Genomic DNA, 23,888 nt, shown 5'->3' with positions numbered 1-23,888 from the left:
TTATCAAATTATGGATATTAACCATTTCCTTTAAAGATATTCTATTCTTCCTGTCAGAAAATAATTAAATTTTAAGTAATGAGTTAAGGAAATAACATAAAATCAAATTATAATTGTGCCTAAACATAAATGCTACTGTTATATGTAAATTCATTAAAAGACTCAAATATTTAAAATGTTTATCTTTGATGTAAAGTTGAACAGATTAAATTTTCAAGATACAAAATGCAATTTGTAAATAGTGTATCTTAATTAAACTTTCAGTAATTCTAATAAGAATATTGAATATTTTAGCATTTAAATCATTTTATAAATCTCATCTTTTTAAATATTTAACATTTTCTTATTAAAAATGAATCAATCTTCATTATGATATTAATGCATTAATGTCTACTTAATTTTTTTCTGCTACAAATATAAATATTATAATTCTTAAAAATACAATCTAAAATATTCTAATTATAACAACTCTTCCAAAGAAAACTGATAGAAAACTTGATATTTTTTTAGCTAAGAATTGTTTAGTAACAAACAATATTTGATTTCTTCCATTTAAATATTTTATTTTAAAAATGTAATCTGTTCATTAATAGTTTAGATATAATTACACTATCAGTTAGTCTACTGTCATCATCAGCATTGTCAGAAAGGTAGTAATTCAATATATCATAAATTAGCATTCTCCTTCTAAATTTTAATGTCTTACTAATTACTCAAATGAATTAAAACAATTTTAAGTATTTTAAATATGTATAAAGAAATAAAGTAATTAATAAAATGCTATATTTTAAATTAAAAATATCTATTTTTCTATAATTTAAAGTTAAATATTATCATCTGAAAAACGAAATTTTAACAAAAGAAGAAACATTAAGTGGTTCTTTTATGTACGTTATTCTTTATACCACAACAATAAAAAAAAAATTGTAAAGAAAAGCTATCTGGACATATAATAAAAAAATAATCTAGAGATTCAATTATTGTTCTAGCAAAACCTGAAAAACTACGCTTTTATTTCTAAATTATTCAAATAAACAGAAGACACAAAAAGTTCAGAAAAATATTTTCAGATTTCTTCTTTTAAGAATTAAATATTTCACGAGCAAATTTATATAAACTTCAAATATATAACTTTTTAGTTTGCAAAGTTTATTAAATATATAAATCTATCTCAAATTCTTGATAATAATAATATTTTAATAATAATAATAATAATAATAAACGTTTTTAAATTATTTTATTAAGCATATAAATTAGCTATGTTGCCTATATGTTTCTGTACAATTAAATTAATGGAAAGCTTAATGCAAACACCCAATATATTCAAGATATACAGTATATATATGAATATTTAAAATATAAAAGTCATTTCTGTTTGAATTAAACCGCTATTTATAACATAACACGAATAAACGAACCATAAAATTCTTTAATAGTTGAAGGCTATACGTTACAATATTTCTGATAATGTGAAAGATAATTCTGTATAAGTTTGACGTGGAAATGTAACATCCTGACTTGCTCAACGATTAATAACTTTCCTATTTATCTTTACTTTAAAATTTAAACAATAAATCTAGAAACTTACTCTTAGGAAAACAACTTTTAAACAATATAATACTATTGTAAATAAAACTAGAGCGCAACTTAAGAAAACAAAATTTATATTATTTTAAGGAAGATGAATAATAAAGACAACTAAACTTCGTATGTAAATACTGTATTATGAAATTTCAAACGTACTATTTAATAATTCAAGCACGCAATTATTTATTTATATCATAGACGACGATTTTATATATATGCAGTTAAACTTTATACAGAATTTTAATTAATTAAATTATATAAATAGAAGAGAATAATTTTTTTTAATTAATCGAATTCCACTTATATTTGTAATAAATGAGAACAATAATTAATAAAATTCTATAATTAAAGGAAACGACAAAAGAATTTGCGCTTTGAAACAAAAGACAGAGCATAAACCTGTTTCAGACGACCTATAATATAACTCCAAAATATGTATATATTTGAATATATACTACGACCTTCATAAACCGGAAACTCCTACTGTACAATATCTAGGATTGCTCTAAATAATAAAATTCTATTTCACTTTAAACGTCATTTTCGGACGTTGGAGGATTCCCATAAGTATATAGCTATATTGTTCGAGGCAGTAAACAGGAAAACAAGATAATTCTTTTTCGTTATAAAAAAAATATATCTGCAAAACAGTTACAAAATTAAAATTTTAGTACAAATATACGATGCCTAGTAACATTATTCGCATGGTGGTTAAGCAGATCGAGTCTGAAGAGATCTCTACATAATGAAATCCAATTAAAATTCGCTACGGTTAATTAAATATGAAAATGTAACATATTTTCTTGTCACCTTTTTTTCTTAATTATCAAATTTTCTAGAGTCTTAAAAGCTATCAAGCTCCTACAGTAATTCAACTTATAATAAGTCGTGAACTCGAAAGAAAAGAAAGCTTAACTCTATTAAAAAAAACACCCTTTCTAAGAAATAATAATTTTGGCCTTCGGATTCAGATTTATAGACTGGTGAATGTTATCTAGTTTGTTACCTGTTCTAATTATTAAAAATAAGTTGTCCTTGTAGACTTTTCAGGCAATAAAAATAAAAGAAAAAGAAATCTAACCTTATCTGGCATTATCTATATAAAAATGTATCGGGAATAATATAAACTCTATCTAGCATAGTGATAACATTCTCCTATTTTTCCGCACGTCCTATCCTATAGCATAGCATGACCTCGGATTCCGATGACCTGAGCGATGATAAAAATGGTTTCGTTGAGGTAACATCTGACGATATAATCCGGTTTCCGATAACCATAACGATGTTATCGTCTCATATTTGTTCCTATATTTCTTTGTATGAATTGCCTAAAACTGTAATAAGCCGACCTTTTGTAGGCACTTTACATAACTTTATATATATATAAAATAAATAAATAAACGTTTATCTCTAAATAGCGAACTGAAAAATTCGTGTATTAAGAGATAATGCCTCCACTATTGTTCAAGGATAAAGGAATTAAACACGATTACTGTTCTGTCTTTATCGTATTTGATCCAAACGGGATATTTTCTCTTTTCTTTTATCGATAAACAAAGAAATTGATTTCTATCCTTATGAAATCGTCATCGACTGTGATCGAAAAACAGATGGAAAAAATACAAAAACAAAAAAAATAGATAAGAGGAAAGAGTGTTAAGGTTCAATAAACAGATGACATAAATGTAGAAATAAAAGAAAAACATAAGAGATATTTTAGACTATAGGAAATACTTATAGAAAAATTTTGGTGGGCATATCTGCACGATTGAAACTCTATACAATTGTAAATTCGTCCCGCAGAAAGAGTAACATACTCGATGATTCATTTGACTGACGTCACACTGTACAAAGCGCATTATTCTAAATGACAATAGCGTGAATACTTTCCTTCAAACATCGAGTATGCCGAAATTGAATGCATTGTATACTTCCGCCCTATATATATGTATAGATATATTTATTTTTTACGTAACAATTCGATATAAAAATCTTCTATCTCAGTAAATATTTAAATATAAATCGCAGCATCCAGATTTTTAAATCGAATATCTGTATCATAATCCGTGTTATAGGCGCATTTTATCGTATGAAATTTGAAAAGCGTCCAAAAAAGATATATATATATTTAATTTTCATGAATATATTAAATATTATATAAAATATAAATTATGTTAGGAATATATATTTAACGGAGCAGGTTACAAAAATTAATCATCTTCACTTATCTTTACACTTTAGCATAGAGAAATGCATATAAAAACATATTCATTCATATAGAATTTTTCATGAATTATTTTATTTAATAAAAATTAACGTCAATCAGTAAGGGACTGACATATTATTACTTCGGTTTCGCAGATAAATTATGTATGTAATACTTTATATATTAACGTGAATTTTAACTTTTATTTATTTTCTTCGCAATTATAAAACTTTTTGAATTAATTATACATAACGTTTTTCGGCGATATTTTTTTTCATTTTATTTAAATCCTCATTCTTAAAAGTACAGCGCGCGAAAAAAACAAAGTATCTAAGAAGAAAAATAAGCTTATGTGAGATATCTTTTTTAAAAAGCACCGTTTTATTGTTGTTAGAGGAGAAAAGTATTCCAGAATTTATATCTAAACTTTTGTTGCCTGTATCTACACTTTTTTAGTATCTAACTTTCTTCCGAAATTCTTCTTTTATCTGCATTCCCTACCTCACAATACTTTCAAGCCCTTATAAATGTTTTAGTATTATAAATTACCTCAATAAAATAGATATGAGGAATCGGAGTGTAATGACCTTATTTTTACAGTGGTTAAAGGGTGAAGATGAAAATTCATTCATTTTTTTCAGAACAGGTTTGAAAATAAGCCAAGTTCAACTTGACAGAGCTGTAGAGAGATACTTACATGAAACATGATAACGGAAATTAACGGAATGTAATAATTATATTCTAATAGTTGAAATATATAATATAAGATTCGAACTATCAGTTTACAATAACCTGATGTCATTATATAGTATTAAGAGATAATTGTAATTATCTATGGATAATCGCATCATTATCATATGATCAATATTCTCTATCGGAATCAATGAGATTAATATCAATGGTATGTAGTTTTTAATGAAAACCAACGGCTTTTTTATATGAGGCACTCGTTAATTAATTAATATTTGACGTAACATTCAAAGATTCTATCTGATTTTTGTTGATTATCGCCACATCGAAATGTAAACAAAACTGTTGTCAGGCTTTTTAAAGAGGAGAATGGCAAAGGAAAGAATGCATCGATCCATTTTTTCTCGATGTAAACATTGCTCGATTCAATTTATACTTAATGATAGATAATAAGAATAAATAACGGAAGACGGAATGAAAATTAAAAGGGTTCAACGTTGTTTAAGCAGAAATTAAAGATTAAAAGTTGCGAGAAAAATTACTTAAACGTTAAACTCACCTGGTCGGGTGTAGGATGACGATGCGAACATAGATGGGGATGATGAAGAGAATGTGTCGTATATAAAGCTGTTATAATAAAGAAATAAATCCCCCGCATCCACTTGCCGTAGCTGCCTGCCGCCATCTTCACAGATGTGAAAAGAGCGCACCCTACTGGAAGGACGCCACATTCACAACTGAACTGGTATAACAAACCGGAGCGACGCGATCACATTTTGATTCCACATAGCGATGCTGTCGGCAACTAAAAAACATTATATATTTTTCTACCTTTTTTTTAATTTTAAATATACTCGACCACGTCTATAACGTTTCGTGCTAGATAATAAACAGTGCCGTATTTATATATCTTGACCGATTTTTAAAAAGTTATATTTATTTATAGTATTTTTTTTGACGGGATAATTGTAATGTGGTTGAGTAGTCATGGTTGTCGGGAGAAACATGGATGGTTGAACTTAAGATCGAAGCAAATAATAAATTTTCTGGCATAAAATATATTGGTTCTGAAGATGCTGTTATGTTTTTAATGATACGCCGCTTAACGCCATTTAATTTTCTCGTTAAATTTTTTCTCTTTGTTGTTATTGTTCCATATTTTTCATTCTCTAAACCACAAGCGAAAATTTTAAACGTAGATAGTATTTATATTAATTCTGTCGTGTAACCGATTGTAATTGGTGAGTCAAATAATTAAAAGAAGCGCGTTTAATACAAAAACTATTTTCACTTCTATCTAGAAATACATTTGTTAAAAATAAATGAAAATATTGTTTTTCTTCGTATGTTCTTTCCACTACACTAGATAATGTTCGTGTGTATATATAGATATATATATATATATATATATCAATAACATTATATAAAAATAACTTTCACTGGTAAGGAGCTATTGTTCAAATGATTATTACTGTCATTACTGTAAACTTCGGGTGGAGAATAGCTTTCACGACAGAAATACGACATGTTACAATCGAGAAAAGTATCTCAATGGGTCAAAATCTGTGGATAAATACTAAATAAAATGGCAATGTCCTAGTTATAAAATTAATAGTATACCTGGAAGTCATTATTGCTCTGTTTGCATCACTTCGATGCATAAATTCCAGACATAACTTTACAACATGGATAGAATTCTGATCATATTTATTAATAAAATCACGTAATATCTAGTTATATTATTCGTAATACAGAATTCTATATATGTAGAAGTGAAAATGAAGTTTATAGACAATTTTTCAAACTTTAAAAGCGAAAACGATTTTGATGTATTTTATGACAAAAATTTGTGAACTAGTTCTCCATTGTGTGAAGTAAATGTTTAGAAAAATGTTTTAGGACTAATGTGAAGAATTAGAGCGAAAAATTTCGTAGGAAATAAAATGTGAGGATTTAGTTTTTTATGATATATTAAGATAAGCGTTTTTAGTTTCTCTAGTGCATTTTCCTTGTGATACATCTACAGTTCTGGGGAAAAAAACGCTCTCTCCTTCAAAATTTTCTAAATGTTTTACATTTACAATTGTACTAAATAGATATATAAATTTGCGTTATTTTCCTTCAGAACTTTCACACGTTTCATGCTAAAATTTTGAGCGAATAATTATATTATTTTTGTTTATAAAAGCTAGAATAGGTACTGTTAATCGAAATTAAACACTTTCCTTCCAATATTACACATTCAAAAAGTTATACGAGTAATAAAAATAATTGATAATTCAATATTGAATTTATTCTTGCAATTCTAAACACACACACACACACACACACATAAATATAGGCCTATTATTATAAATAAACCATATATGACTTTAATTTGCGTTCATTTATAAAAACTGTGATTTTCAATATAATGATGCTTATTTTTAAAAAATTTTGTTTTTAGGAACAGAAAAGAAAATGTGATATTTTCCGGCGAGAAAGATTCACTAATTATTTGAAACACTAGATATTTTATAGTTTAGTTATATCATTTTTACAGTTTTGATTAGAAAACCCGTTTTTTAGTTAATTAAAAATCATCACTTGATGACCGATATCTTAACGTTCATTTCATAAATTAAATAAAGAAAAGTTAATTTGAATTTGATTATTAAAGTTAAAAAATGTGCGCCTTGAGACGTAAAAGCAAAAACTGAAAAATATACGAGGAACTAAAGTCGTTACTGTAAAAATTGATATTTTTTTTTTAAATCTTACAATCTGTTCATGGGTCAAATATCCAAATATACTTTAGAATGCCTTATTTATTTTCTATGCTGTATTTGCTAATTGAAAACATAATTGATTTTGTGTAAGGCATTATTCTATCATTACGAGTCGTAAATTTTCGACTATAAAATTTCAAACTAATTTGTAATACTTACTTGATATATAGGCCTACGAATTTTGTGAGAATATGTATTCATTGAATACAAATTTTTAATTCAATAAATCTTTTTCTTTACCAGTATATTCTATGATTTTTAAAATTTTCATTTGTAATATTACTTTTTAGAATTTTCCCTTACTTCACCTGAAGCGTTCGTGTAAACGTCCCGCGAACGTCGACAATCAGCTGTTCTTAAGGTCAATTGTAAACACTACACTGCACGTGTCTCGTTGCGATTTGTGTTAGATGAAAAATACATACAAATTTAGTATTTCTAAAGCTATATTTTATAACTAAAATCATTCATTTTAAATTATTTTATATTTTTGTAGTTGTTTTCCTATAAAAACGCGTTTCGGGGGGGGGTTAATTTACGCGGTAATTTTTACGTTCTGGTTTTTTTAAATATGGTATTTGCTTTTATTTATACATGAATGTTAATTATCAATAATAAAAAAATGGTCCTCAAGGGTTTAAAATGAATTACATTTTTTTTAGATTCTATTAATCATACTAAAAGTGCATCTTCAGACGTTAAGAGGATGCCCGCAAGGAAATATTGTATTTTACACGGAATATCCTTATCAGAAGGTAAAAATACTTTTTTAGATGACACGCATTATGTATTTTTTAACCGTTAGTCATTTTTTGTTTGTTCAACTCGAATTCTGCCGACAGCCAGAAACAGTTTTAATAATTATGAGTTGTGTGATCTTTTAGTTCTCTATGACATCTTCATTTTAAAATTTTCTAATTAGTTTGCATTAGTGCAAATTCTTTTCATTAAAAATTAGAGCAAATTCATTTCATAAAGAAATTTAATATGATAATTTCTATAAATAATGAAAATAAAGTTATAAATGAAAGCTGTTTTCTATAAAGGAGAAAAATGAAATTCTACTTTGTAATAAAATTATGAACTGAATTTTATAATGAAGTCCATAATAAATAAATTAATATGTAAAACCAACTAAACAATTTTAATATTTTCTTTAATTAAAAGACAATTTTAATATAAATACAAATAATCCACTTTCAAAAATATTTTATTCTGCAACAATTATTAAACAGAAATTGTATTTAAGCAACATTTATAAATCATTTCTTTCTCTCTTTGTGCCATTGATAAATTGGTGGAGCTTCTTTAGAACCTTCTTTGACTTTCTTGAACGGAGGATCTTTTTTATTCTAAAAATAAAAAAATATATATATATATATATTTGATTGATTAAAATTTAATCTATGTTAAATTATAAATGTAATCTTATTGAAAAAGCTAATAAATTATTCTCTTTACTAAGAGAAGCTACATTTTACTTAAATAATTATTCAAAGCAAAAAATCTTATGAAAAATTGATCATAATGATTTTCTTTAAAATTTTACATTAATTCATAAATAAGAATATATAAAATTAAAATTCTACATAAAAATTTTGGATTTTTCATTTTTTAATTTTTAATTATAAAATTCAGGAATAAAGTAATTCTAATTTTACTTGTTTTAATAATTTTTATTTCTATTTTATTTAAAGTTTTTAATCTAATACAATGAAAAAAAAATCATTAAAACTGCATTTTGTGTTCAACAAATTTTAAAATTTTTAAATAAAAAAAATATACCATGCTAATAGCATATTGACAATAGTTAGTGAAACTATATCAATTTGTTTTCCATTAAGTTTTAATAGGACACGAAATTTAATTATTATTATTTAATAAAAGTAAAAAAGCTAAATCTATTATAATAATCCTATTAATGATTACTAAAAATAAAAACTGTTGTCTTATATATTTGATCCAAACCTAAACGATATATCTGATAACTATTAAAAAGTTATTTAATTCTACAAAGCATTTAAAATATATGTAAAAATATAATTAATTTATACATGTAATGTAACCAAGATATGAATAAACTAGTGAAAAATTAAGTTAATAAAGTTGTTCTTTAATCCACATTCATTAACCTTCTCACAACTGGCAAATAACCTAGTGATTAGAAACTTAAGTTGATTATAATTTATTTGTATTCATATGTTTTATATATAATTTCATCAAATAACTTATGAAATAAAGTAAAACTCTTATAAAATAATTTTAAATTTAAGAATATAACAAATATTTATGTTCTTTTCTCATTTTATGACCATATGTGTTTATAATATCTGTTTTTATAATCAAATGCAATTTGTACCTTAATTTCAATTTATGAGTCACCTTTATATTCACAAGAATTCCAAACAAGCAACAATTTCAAAATTAAAAAATAACCTGGTTTATAAGTATCAAGTCTCTTCTTTTCACCTATGCATTATCTTGGATTCTTAACATTCACCTTCAAAGTTCCTATTTATCTATTCATACCACATAGCTATATGTTAACTGAGAGAATACATGAATACTAAACATTTTCCTACTGTTATGAAAGATTCAAGTTTAAATCCAAATTCTACTCTCATATTACATGATATTTCAGATTAAGACTACTCACAATCCCATATTAATGTTGGCTGAATTCACTGCTGATTTTTTCTCCATAATGAAAAAGTTGACTCCTTAATGAGTTACTGGGTATATTCTTAACTGATATCATCTGAATAAAATCCAATCCAATCTAGAACTTTTTCTATAGCAATTTGAAATGGATAATTTTTTTCTTTTTTTCTCCTTACACTTCTATTTAATTCATTATTATTATTGGTTCATTCAATTTCACATTTCCCCATTTATTCTCCTTCATATCAATCATATTAAAGTCTAAACCAATGCAGATTATCAAAACCTTCAAACTTACAATTTTGACATTTTAGTGAATTTTTTATATCTTTTTATTTTATACAGGTATACCTCGAGTTACGTCGTTCTCGATTATACATCGTTTGTCAAAAAAGTATATGAAAAAATAAAAATCAAGTTTAAGTCATTTTATTTGACTTTACCTCCATCCGCCACAAATATTGAAGTAATATCACTAGAAAAGCGTTAAAAGCACATAAAATCATATTAAAATATATACATTTACATTAAATGTTAATATAATCATCATAAATCCTAGAGAACGAAACATGAAAACATCTGTGTTTCTGTGTTGTTGTCTTATTTAGCGGTCTTTAAGTGCTCATTATTGGCGTTTTCCACCATAGTTTCAACTTACATTGCCTCTCCTGGAACCAATTACTGACGTAAGGCGAGGTATACCTGTATCTAATATAATATTCAATAAATTAACTTTTTACAAATATAGTTACCACTATTATTATTATTATTATTATTGTTGTTGTTGTTTATTTTGTCAAAAAGCATATTTTATAGAAAATCTAAATTACAGAAGTTTGAGTCTTATTATGCAAGAATGATAAAAATTTTCTTGATGTTAATTTATGCATTTTTATAATATAAGAATAAATTAAATTTTAACATTTATTCATTTTAGTTCTTATTCTTTTACCCAAAAAATAAAGTTTAAAAGCATAAATATTCCAAATTATTTTATATAGCTAAGGTTGCCATACGTCCTCATTTTTGCAAACATCCTCATTTCACAAGTATATCTGAGTGTCCACAAACAATTTTGAAAATTTGTAGATTTGTCTGCAATTTTACAACCCAAGACAAAGTTAACACTCTGTAGTGACATCATGTGGTAACTGTGTAAAATTTGGTTGTCTAACTTGACACTTGAAACAGAATCTACAATCTTTGGAAAACTACTAAAATTCATAACAACAAACAAAATATTAATGCACATTTATGCACTTTTCTCTTTTATATAAGTTGGTTAGTCTGTCTATTATACCAACTTCTGCCTGTAACAAACTGTGTTTGGCTTCTGCTTTCGTCTTTCTTTAATATTGAAGTGTGTGTATTGTGTTTCATTGTGTCATAAGAATATTGTTATCTGCCTTAATCTATAGTATCTTTAAAATTAAATCTGTAGATTCAGCTGGTAGGTGAAAGCATATAATATTATTATTACAAAATACTGGTAATGAAATGACTCGAATAAACTAAATAGTTTTCTACTAATAATTTCCTTATATTATGTAGGACAAATGCATTTTTTTTCCCCAGATTCATTTGAAAATGCTGAAAAGAAAGTGTTGATTTTCGAATGAGCTGCACAAAAGATTTCCGTCTTTTTTCAAGATTGAGAGGAATGGGAAGCTGAGTGTATAACATGTACTCCAGACATTTATGCTTCAGTGACTAACCATGGTGCTAAGATTTAGAGATACACATGAATTCAGAAAAACATTCCAGAAATGTAAGAGGAGCAAATACATGTGAGAAAGTAACAACATACAGGGTGTTTCAAAATTAATATCAGGGTTTTAAGGCTTTGTAGTATTTATTATATTTAAGTTACAATTATAAATAATACATCAAATGAAGGAGCATCTCAAACAGTTTTGTTGGGTACACCTGTGATGCACTGTTTCCTCTGTCTTCATTAGAAAGTGCTAGTAACAAAGATGGTGACTAGCAAACAGAAAGCTTTTTGTGTTTTACAGTTTGCAAGGACTGAATCTGTAGTTACAGCACAATTTGCAACTTAATGAAACTCCAAGTGATAATAACATCCGTAGATGGTATCATCAGTTTGAAGACACCGGCTGTCTTTGTAAAGGGAAGAGTACAGGACAACCAAGAGTGACTGAAGAACGTGTTGAATGAGTGAGAGAGCCATGCGACTTTTACCTTTGGGGGTTCATAAAGGATCATGTGTATGTGCCTCTGCTACCAGCTGATCTACCTGGCTTAAGAACACAAAGTTAGTGTTCTATAATAATGTGCAAGCACTTTATGAAAGATGCTTGGAATATCTCAAGATGTGGGTCCAACCACTGAGTGAATTTTCATGTTTCAAGTGGCTTGATTTTAATGACATGTCATGGGAAAATGTAAAAACTTCCACAAGATTTTTGACTGACACATGTGTGCACATAGATGATGTAAAGTGCTGTGATCAATACTGCAATCTGGAGAACTCTGCATCCACCTATAAAAATCAAGTGCCATCACAAAAAAAAATGATGTGACTATATTAAAAACTGCAAGAGTAGTGAAATGTACTCTGAAATTGTAAAGATGGCACAGTTCTTCTTTGCTACTTCAACACATGATGCTTTGGTAGAAAGACTATTTTCTTTAATCCATGCCCAATGGACCAATGTGAGAAATCATCTTAGTGTAGATCCACTCAAGTCAATTTAACTTGTAAAATTTAATTTCAAATATTTCACATGCAGGCAATTTTATGGACATTTGATGCAAAAGAAAGACATTCTAAAAAAATCAAGTCATCAGAAAAATATACATGGAACATAGTTTAAATGGAATTTAATGTTAGGAGAACTGTTCTCATTTTGGAAGATCAAAATATGTCTAAACAAATAATATCTGTCACTTACAGATATTATATTTTATATAAAATAAATCATTTAAATACATTATACAATAATATAGAACTAATGTCAAGTAAAAATAATTATTAAACAATGTAAAAAATTAAATAAATATTAATTACTGTGTTGTGTTATGCATATGAAAAGTGTGTAATAAAAGATTATTTATTAATTTTTTTAATGTAAATCAAATTCAGTGCTGTTAAGTATTATCATTATCACATTAGCTTATTCCATAATGAGCATGTAAGTAAATATATATTATTTTAATGAAGATTATATTTATTCATAACTATTAAAAAAAAAATACACACCATTCATATTAAAAATAACTTTTAATACTAATTAATAATAAATCATCTTCAAAACTGTTTAACACAATTGTGCCTGAACTATGGACCTCCAGGTCAAATCTGGCCTGTGGCACACATTAATCCAGTTCACCAACATATTTGACAAACATAAATATAATAAACATCCCAAATGCCCTGGCTAGTTCTTTTCTTCCAGATAGTGCCTAATGTCTATTTCCAATATCAAATTATTTATTATCTAATTATTAATAATAGCATAACAACAGCTCAATTAATTACGATGATCACTTGGTTTAGTATATTTGAAACATCACTTATAAATGATAGAAAATTATAGAAACAAGAATACTTTTTGTATATATATATAGAATATACTAAATATTTATGGCCTGCCTACTTACAAATTACATGCAATTTGGCTCAGCAACCAAAAATTTTGGGCATCATTAGTTTAACATATCAGATTAAAAGTAATCACATAATTCTGATAAGAAAAATTTTTGAATATCAGACTGAAACACTTTAAAATTTATAATATCAATTAATTTAATTAATAATATATCTATAGAAAATTTAATTATTATATTCTATAATTGATTTTAAGAAATGTCACTATATATCACAATATATATTAAACTATATTAATATCTTATAATATTTGAAGTATTTTAAAATTATTTAGAGTTCTGAAGCAAATAAAAACAGACTGTACAGGATTTCAAAAATGTACAAAAATATATATATATAAGATATTCAATATTGCACAATTATTCTGAAGTAACACATATAACTGATATATAGAAACTTAATATTATAAACTTCAATATGACAGTTATATTGACTAACTCATGTTACAAATATATATCCACAGATATAATTATAGTACTAAAATATAGTAGATAATCAAGAAGTTTTATTTAATATCTAATGATATAAAATATTATGATAAATTAAAAATGCTAATCAACAAAAGAAAAATGAAAGAATATTGAATCTAAAACAATGATAACTATCATACTCATACAAAATCTCAAAGTATAGAGTGCTTAAAAAAATTAAAATCAATTTTATAAAATCTAAATCTATATTTTTATAATGATTTAAAATAGAAAAACAAAATAGAATGTAGATATATAACTACTTATTCAAGAAAAAATGTCACAACTTTGTATATTATTGTATATGATTAAAATTATACTAATTCTTATGACATTTATTATATATGTAAATTACTCTATTTAACATTCTTACTTTAAGCAAAAAATGGAAAAACTGGTTAAATCACTATTCAATTTAAACCACTTTTTACAGATTTATTTAAAAATCTTTTTCAATTGCCTTAATCAGTTGTTGTGAATTTAGGTAATTCTAACATATGAATGTTGCATTCTAGAATGTTAATATTTAAAAAACACACATGCAATTTTTAAAACTAAAAATAATTAAAATGACAAATAAATATCTTTATTTTTCCCAAATGTTATAAATCCCAATTATATTTGTATAAAGTTGTTTGTTATTTTAATTATTATTTTTTAGCACAGCTAGATGGTATTTCAATAGAAGTATTTCAATTTTTATTTCAAATATTTTGGAAGTATTTGGTGTTTTATTTAAAATATTTTGCTAAGCAATTCAAACTTCAAAGTATTTTAAATGTAATGTTTTTTAAATACTTGTATTTATGTGCACATAAACATCTGTTTGATACCTTGCAATCCTATCAATTCATATACTTACATAAAGTTATATTCTTCCTCATTTGTTTCTATTTTAATCTTAATTTTACTTTCCCGGCTATTATGTATACATAACAAGGGAAAGTATTGGAATCATGTCAAATTTGACCCTCCAAGTATTTTGCAAATTTCCACATTTTGAGACCACCTGAATCCAAAAAAGTAAAAAACAAAAAAAATTCCGTGGATATGTGTGTGTGTTGGCATCCATTTTACTTAATATCTCAGGATGAGATAAAGTAACAAAATTTGGCTTGGTGGCTTGTATATGAGGGTCATTGATGCTATTAAATTTTAGTGGCTAAAAATCAAGGGTATGGGTACATAAAGGGGGGTCGTGTAACTCCAGTAGGGTCAAACTTAATGATGATTTTACTCATAAACATTTATACATTTTTATACAACTCATCCCTACCCTCAAAACTAAGCTTTTTGCCATTTTATAGTAATTAAAAATATAAAAAGTTTTTTTACAACAAAATCTCATAACAAATGATGCCACACACAATTTTATTAAGTTATATTGTAATTAAAATTACAAAAGTTATTTTCTAAATAAGATCTCATAATAGCTGGGAAAGTTACATAACTCGTTGCTGGATTTTTTTTATAAAGTAACAAAATTTTAATCAGTATTGAGATTTTTCTCAATAAAACTGATGCTCATAAGATTTATACAACATAGTTACTGACTTGTAGTGGCATATTCAAACTGGTCGAAACTCCAAAAATATATTGTAATTAAATTTATATGAAATTCAAATTCATTCACATTCAAAAATGAAATTACCTAGGAAAATTACATATTCAATAAGAAAAATGTATTCCAAGAAAACATCAGCATCTCTCTAAAACAACATTATAAACATCTTTTAAATTTCCAAATTTATTTTCTGCACATATACTATATATTGTGTATATGATATGATTATTATTTATACTTTAGAACCACCAATGATACATTTGTCATGTTTTTTTCTTTATTACTAAAATACTTTTTTTTGTTTAGCTATTTTTTAAAATTAATTAATCTCTATATCTCCTTTCAAAAGAAAAAATTAACAAATACAAGAAGAAAGTTGCACATGCTTGTTTTTAAAATGTTATATACCATATTTACTAGCATATAAGACAAGGTTTTTATTCATTTTTCACTGCATCAAAAACGTAAGTCAGGGATGGCAAACCTTTTTGAGTCCACGTGCCATATTGTAAGCATACTTAGCTTTAAAGATGTTAATGTGTGCCAAAGTCTTAGACTTCGAATAATGACATTTAAAGAAATTAAACGAATACGCTTTAATTTGAATAAATGTAAAAAATCTGATTGAAAAAACGATGATCAGGTGATAAACAGAAAGGATGATTGAAAAGGACAGAAACCATATGATACATTACGTGCCAGACGATTTCTCTTACGTGCCACTTTGGGCATGCGTGCCATAGGTTCGCCACCCCTGACCTAGGTCATCCTATATGTGCAAACGAAGTATTCTTTGTGTTTTTGCAATAATTTTTGTAAACTGTGTATTTGCATTTTTTACCAGATGCTCACCCTCTGGTGTTTAAAAACGTAAATATTTTATCTGGGTCGCTTCAATTGTTCTTGTGTATTGTTAGGAGTAAAGATGAATAGCAACTTTTGAATTGAATTACAAATTGAAATTCCAAAATCACATGGGAGCCAATATAAGTTTTAATCCATTCCCACGTGAAAACAGATGATTATTTGGAAATCAGAATTCGGAGAAACTCATAAGTGTAATCGACGAAGAGTGGATTTGACTGTTAAGAATTGGCAAAAAAGGTTCCCAATTGTCCAGCTTTACATGAACAAATTATGTCGATTCTACAATATTTTTCCTTAAAGTTTAAAATGCCAGTAATTTTTGCAGGAAAATGAATGAATTTACATGCATTTGATATTTTATTGTGATTAAACAAAACAAAATTAGAATTGTATTAATAAATATAATTTTCTTCATTTTGATCTTTAAAGTCACACCTCGTCCTATATTATCTTATTGTCTTATATGTGAGTAATTAGGGTATTATAAAAATTAGCATTTATATTTCAGAACTTTTTTCTGAATCTGAAGATGACTGATTAAAATTGTCAAAAACAATCTTTCAAATAAATTTTTAATTTGAAAAGTTTATTTTGAATAATTCTTAATTTAAGAGGGAAACAGATTTTTTTAAAATCATAATTCCTTTAATTAGTGTTGGAAGTAATATGTGGAAAGGTTTTTAAACTTTTATTTTAAAAATTCATAATTTAGCAAAAGAAATATAAATTAAATTCAATTCATTAAAAGAAAATCTTTATTCCAACAAAAAGAAAATAAATATTTTTGTAAAAAACTTGCTTTATAATCAAAAATTAATTAACCAGTTGTTTGTGGAGTACTGCTATTGGAGTAACCAGTTTTCGTTAAACTGTTGCGGAGTACTCCAGTTGGAGTAAGTGCCAATTTTTTTTCGTAATTAACTAGTTGGTGGTGATTTAAGCACTGATTGGCTTTTATCTACATAGACTAAGTCTGTTTCAATGAATAAGATATTTGTTACCACCCCATATTTTTAAATTTAGACACAAAACTCCTCCATTCCATGTTAAGTCTATGGGAGACCCTTCTTTTGTTCATTTGACAATAAAATCCTAGTTAGCATGCCCGTTAAGTTCTAATTGGTATATTATAGCTAAATGACTATCCTTTGACCAATACGCATCGACTTGGGTTTGTAAGGTGGGAACTTTCTTGGAAAAAGTTATACCAACTTCGAGCTACATTGTCAGCCACAAACGTAAACAAACAATTATAAATCGTTATTCTTATCTAGTTTTAGCATGAATTTAATAAATTTTTATGTATATTTATCCTATTTAACAAATAAGCTTGTTTTTTAAACCATTCAGCCATAAATCTTTCAAAAAACAAAGTACTTCCGGTTATGGTGGTACTTCCATAATACATAAGATATACATGTATAGTCGTTAATATAATAAAGTAATAATCGCTTATTATAGTCTACTATTAGTACAATAGTTTAAATAACGTATAAATAGAGTCAAATACACATCATCAATAATAAAAGTGTATTAACCTAGATTTAGAAAAACCACCACCCCCACGCCGATCGGCGTTATAATCTAAAGGCCATATTATTTCTCTACGTTGATTTAGAAAGCTGCAGTTTTTTTTATTGACAGAAAATAGACATGTCTAAGTAATATATGTAACAAATTAATGGAATATTTATAAAAAAACAATTTTTTAAAATATTTTAAACACTTAAATTTTATTAATTTTTTTAAACATACATAATATTTTGAAGTTAACAATCGTAAAGTGTAATATGTACGTGATAAAAAACTGAAAACAGATTATATCTACTACAATTTTTAAGCGAGATATCACAAATCGAAAAACCCCTTTAAAAACCACAAAACCTGTACGCAATAGCAGTGTTGTTTCGGATTATCGAGTGCGCAGCTGACAGGTTAAAGTAATAAATTAAATATTTTTATTTTGTAAAACTATTGATAAATTTTATATTTTTTAAAATGTAAATTGACTACAGAGAACTGAGTTAATTGTATTGTTTGACACAAAGATCACTTGAGCCAAATCACATTACGAAATGTAAATTAAGAACAGGTGTATTTGTTTTCTTAGACTCAACAAGTTACAAGTAAGATCAATCATATATACAAATAGCTAAAACAATAATTAAAAACATAAAATAGCTTTCACACTGGTAAAAATTGACTATGGAGAAATACTTAGAAAACTATTTTATAGTATATCTGAAATTAATTCTAAGTTAAACAGTTTTTTAAAAAATTTGTGTATTCTTTACTTTTTCTTTAATTTTAAAATTCCTCGTATTTTAATAAAAACAGTATAAAATTTAATTTTAGCTATTTAAAATAATTGTTTTATGACCTAAAAATCTTAGTCTCTACATTATTTAATATAAATAATTTTTTTCTCTTAAGCTCTTAGGATCATTTCTGTATTTATTTTATGATGATAATGGTCTGAAATTTTATACTTAAATGAAAGAAATTATAAAAGAATATAATGTTAAATATTTGGTTACTTATAGTGATGATAAGAAATGATGCTCAATAATATACTATGCAATCCCTATTTGGGGATTTAAACCCACCATGTCCAACCTGCGGCCTACTCAATGTTTTTGTGCAATCCTTTTAAAACCGTAATTACCTTGCATAAATTTTTATTACAATGAAATATCACATGTATAATTAAATACATTAATATGATGTATAACACCTTATCACCTAACTCAGAAATTAAAACAGTTATTAAATATTTTTCAACAAAGATTCTGATGTATTACATATACTATATATGTATGTACCATACATACTGTATGCATATGTATTTATTCAGTATGTTTACAACAACAAAAGTTTTTAAATTTGTATTTTGGTATAACAAAACCACATTTCCTTAAATTTGCCAATATGTGTAATAAATGTCAAGCAATAGACACATTCTTAAGTTACAATAGTTTTCTTTGTTTCCAATAAATGATAAGAGGTTTTATTGTTTTCTTTAAATTCTTTAAAAGTAAGCCTAAAAAAATTTAAATTAGAATTATACAATTACACATGCATATAGATTTAAAATTTTAAATCATTCAGTGTTTGGATTGTTAGTGGGGTTAGTTATGTTTTACTGTGTAAGTTATTTGATTATAGTTAGCCACCAAGAAGCATTTCATGTAACGGTTAAGTGCTGTAGGTCATTTCAAAATTGGATGACCATTAGTTACTGGTTTTCTGTCTTTTGGACTGGCAGCCATTTTTAATATGATTATTCTGTTTAGCTATTTCTGCTAATTAATGTAGATTTTACAGAGTAACGAAGTAATGAATTCATTATTGCCCCATTTATAATTACCCTGCACTTGTTTTATTAGTAGCTTAACCATATTGTGTATGTGAAATGTTAACAAGTAACCCAATAAAAACTTCCGAACCACTAACAGCGAGTAATTTTATTTTATGTGATTGAGTAAAATTTTATTTTTAATTAATTTTTTTTTCTAATTGACCCTTTATTTCCATTTTGTCTGAAAAGAAAAAAAGAAAATTTGAAGACAAAAACAGACAGTTTTGAAATGAATGGGAAAATTTGTATTTTTTCGTTCAGATGAAAGATAAAGCTATACGTTTAATTTGTTGTGACTCTACTTCAATATTAAAATCATACAATTTGAAAAGACATTATGAACAAAAACACGATAATTTTAAAAAATATACTAGTGACAAACGAAAAGTGAAATTTCAAATACTTAAGACTACGGATTGCAATTGCTGGATCCCTCATCCAGCAATCCAGCTGGATTCAGCGCATTCTTCAGCTTGCTGGATCCAGCGCTGCAGATCCACAATACTCAATTAACTTTCTAAATAATGGCGCAAAAGTCTACGATGTCAGCGTTGCCGCTTTCCTACGTGCGCTATCGCTCGGCGGAGAAAGTGACATTGCCGTTCGATGCAGCACATGCTACACCCCCTCTCTACACCGCACTGTCTGCCCTTTTGCTTCTGCTGATGTAATTGCCAGTTGACTTTCCGCTCTCGCTAAATAAAGTGTCTTCGCGCTAAATAAAATAAGTAACTCCTCTCCTAGTCCTGGTGCATAATTCTAATTTACGGTCAGTTGTGACGTCAATGAATCATGTGACGGAACGACTTATGATTATTTGATGACCATGAAACCAACTAACGTAGTGGCAGAAAGGGCCTTCTCCGCAGCGGGATATACGTATATACAGTTCATTAAGAAATAGGTTGGGAGACAACACCATCAATACCATTTGTTTCTTGAGATCCTACTTTCAGAAATGTCAAAAAAAATAACAGAAGTGATTGATTTAATTTTATTTAATCCTTTAAAATACTTTATTCAAGACAAGACCAATATTTTATAACTTCTACTCTAATTCTATTAAGTAAGAGTTTTTAACTTTTATTCCATAAATGGTCTATTCTATATAGTGGGCTAGGCTAGGCAATTTTATTGTGAAAATTAGTGAGAAACTCAGACTACCTAGTTAAATATTTAATTAAATTAATGAGTATCAGTATCTTAGATATACAATGATATGAATGTGTGATTCATGATTGTGATAATAATAACTAACTACTAGACTACTACTAATTACTTACTCACTACTTTACTAACACGAATAATTAAATTAGTTATAAATAACCACAGACTGATATGTAGAGCCTATATAAGAAAACTGGTAAAACTGATAGCCACTTAGCCACTGATTATCCGTCCTTACATTATTATAATATATTAATATAAATTAATTAGTAGTATTACCTTTGCTATTATTTAACTTAAAGATTACACTATAATTATAATCTAACTAAACATTTAAAGTTAATTATCTCTATCTCAAATGTTAAACCGAACCAGAGTTAAGTTTATTACTTAAATGTGTATGAAGTTTTACTGATTTATAGTGAGTGACCAGTCTAAATAATAAAAGTTTCTTAAGTATTTAAAAAAAATGTTTTATTTCTTTAAAAAAAACCATAAATTGCTGGATAGGTAGATAGATAGATAGATAACACTTTATTGCACCAAAAATACAGTCAAACCTGTTTTTATGCGGGGGATAGGGACCGCATTAAAAAAAACGCATTAAAAAAAATCTCACGAAACTTCACGAATGGCTGTAAATAATAGTTTTCGCAACACAATTAAAAAAATAATTTTTTTATGCGGTCAACAGGGACCGCATAAAAAAGTCTCACATAGAAAATAACTCAAAACCGTACGAAATAGAATTTATTGACAACAGATGTCAGCACTTGACTGCATCGTCTGGTCTATCGTCTGTTTTACATATTTTTGTCCAGGTGGTGTTTTGTTGACTTAAAAAGTAAATTATTTCATTTTTCGCATATTCATGCAATAATATTACTATAATAAGTGCATTTATGCTATAATAAGTTTATTTAGCTATAATAAATCAACGTGAGACACGACGAATCGCACGAGACTAGTCGCCAACTATACCGCACAAATTAAAAATTCGCATTAAAAAAATCGCACAAATAAAAATCGCACATAAAAAGAGCGCATAAAAACAGGTTTGACTGTACATTTGTGCTGGATCTGCGCTGGATCCAGCTGGAATGATGTTGGTCCAGCAAAAATCCAGCTGGATTGCAATCCCTACTTAAGACAAGTCTGGCTGCAGAACAAAATGTATTTCATAAACAAACAGTTCAATCAAATGCCATCATTAATGCCAGCATGAGAATATCACACATTATTGGGGAGAAATGAAACGGTTTTCAGGTGGTGAATACAATACATCAAAGAATGCACTATCACTGGAGCCGAAGAAATTATTCCATAAGAAGTCAAGATTTTCAGCCAAATCAACCTGTCATATCAAACTGTAGTGCAAAGAATTGATAACATTTCAAATGAAATTTGTTCAATGCTGAACATGGTTTCTAAGAAGTGTGTGTATTTCTCACTGGCTTTGGATGAAACAACAGATATAAAAGATATGGCTCAACTTGCCATTTTTATTTGAAATGTGTGTAGTGAAATGAATGCAACCAAAGAGTTTCTTGATGATATGAGTTTGAAAGACAATTAACTCCATCTGCAAATTCGTTGGAGCTGATTTCACAACAATGTAAGTTAATAGATCGCCAGTCATCTTCTGAATATATGTTTGAGGTTAATGACAAAGTTCAATTTTATAGAAAATATGTCTGTAATACCACTAACCTAAAAAAACTGGCAATGAGCATTACAGCTGCAACAGGAACCACCTATCTTTGTGAATTTTTTTCTCAAAATTGAAGATTGTTAAAAGTGAAAGTCATAGTAGATTGACTCAGTGGCGTAGCGTGGTGGGGGAGGCAAAATTTCACAATAAATAATAATAATACCTAAATAAGGGTGTGGCGAAATTTTCCTCTGCCCCGGGCGGCTGACACCCACGCTACGCCACTGGATTGACTGATAAAAATTTAAAAAACCAACTACATTGTACATCATCAAAAATACCTACTGATATTAAAAAATTAAGTGAAAAAATTAAAAAACAAACTTTACATTAAAATACAAACAAATTACTGTATAATTGTAAATGTTTTGTTGTAAATAAACATGTGGCCCACAGTGTATTTTTATTTTTGGTTTCAGCCCAGTAAACAATTTCAGTTGGATACCACAGGTTTAAACTATATGTATAAGCTGCCATGAAATGTTTATACAAAGAGTACTCCAAGTTAAAAGAATAGTGCCACTAAGTGAAAGTATATGAATATGGTCTTTTCTCTTTTATTTAAAAAGACTAAGTTTTTTATCATCTACAATCAAACCATGATGAAAACTCCATGATTTTATACTAAGTAAAGAAAAGTAAAATTATTAAAACAAACTCTAATAATTGACATAATAAATTAAATAACTTAGTGCATCAATTTGGAGGTTCAATGTTTCTTTTAAAAATTGACCTTCATAACTGGAAATGAAATTGAGTTAATAACCAATTCTGCAATTTCACATCCTATAGAATTAGATCAAATTTACTAATTAAGTCTAGATATCATTCTTGATATACAATAACTTTACTTATTCCTAGTTTACTAGTCATATATTGTTTTTGATTAGATATTAAATAATTTGGTACTAGAGGTAGATGTCGGGCACCATCCCTTATCTAAATTAATAATTTATTCAATAATTTAGAACCATCTGGAAGAAAAGAACTAGCCTGAAGTGGAACTTGAACGTGCAATGTATGGTAAGCAGAAGCTGCAGGTTCAAGTCCTGCTCTGAGCTAGTTCTTTTCTTTCTTAAAGTCCAAGGTCACATGACAATGTAGTCTATGCCCCAGCTTGCAAATACTTGGAAAAGAAAAAAATAAGGTTGGATTTGGATGCTTTTTGATGAAACCTCATATGCTTTATATCAACAAAATAAAAAATG

At 27.0% G+C, this 23,888-nt stretch overlaps 2 protein-coding genes across 6 annotated transcripts in view; both read right to left on the bottom strand.

The window, feature by feature from the left end:
• Invadolysin (leishmanolysin-like peptidase, invadolysin) overlaps positions 1-5,204 on the bottom strand; it is an 85,544-nt gene extending 80,340 nt beyond the window's left edge. Inside the window, exon 1 of the mRNA XM_067274942.1 lies at positions 5,043-5,204. Coding sequence (XP_067131043.1) covers positions 5,043-5,168 — 126 coding nt within the window. The 5' untranslated portion in view covers positions 5,169-5,204. The remainder of the gene's footprint in view (positions 1-5,042) is intronic.
• Positions 5,205-8,443: 3,239 nt separating this feature from the next.
• The window catches only part of LOC136979050 (probable U3 small nucleolar RNA-associated protein 11), a 164,335-nt gene continuing 148,890 nt past the window's right edge, over positions 8,444-23,888 (bottom strand). For all 5 annotated transcript variants that reach the window (XM_067274947.1, XM_067274945.1, XM_067274944.1 and 2 more), the window contains one exon: positions 8,444-8,603. In XM_067274947.1, the coding sequence (XP_067131048.1) occupies positions 8,514-8,603 (90 nt within the window). In that variant the 3' untranslated portion in view covers positions 8,444-8,513. The remainder of the gene's footprint in view (positions 8,604-23,888) is intronic.

This window comes from Centruroides vittatus, unplaced genomic scaffold, assembly GCF_030686945.1.
Source record: "Centruroides vittatus isolate TY-2023 unplaced genomic scaffold, ASM3068694v2 contig_575, whole genome shotgun sequence".
Classification (NCBI taxonomy): domain Eukaryota; kingdom Metazoa; phylum Arthropoda; class Arachnida; order Scorpiones; family Buthidae; genus Centruroides; species Centruroides vittatus.
Note: the sequence above shows the minus strand (reverse complement) of the source record. Positions and strands in the feature narration are given on the sequence as shown.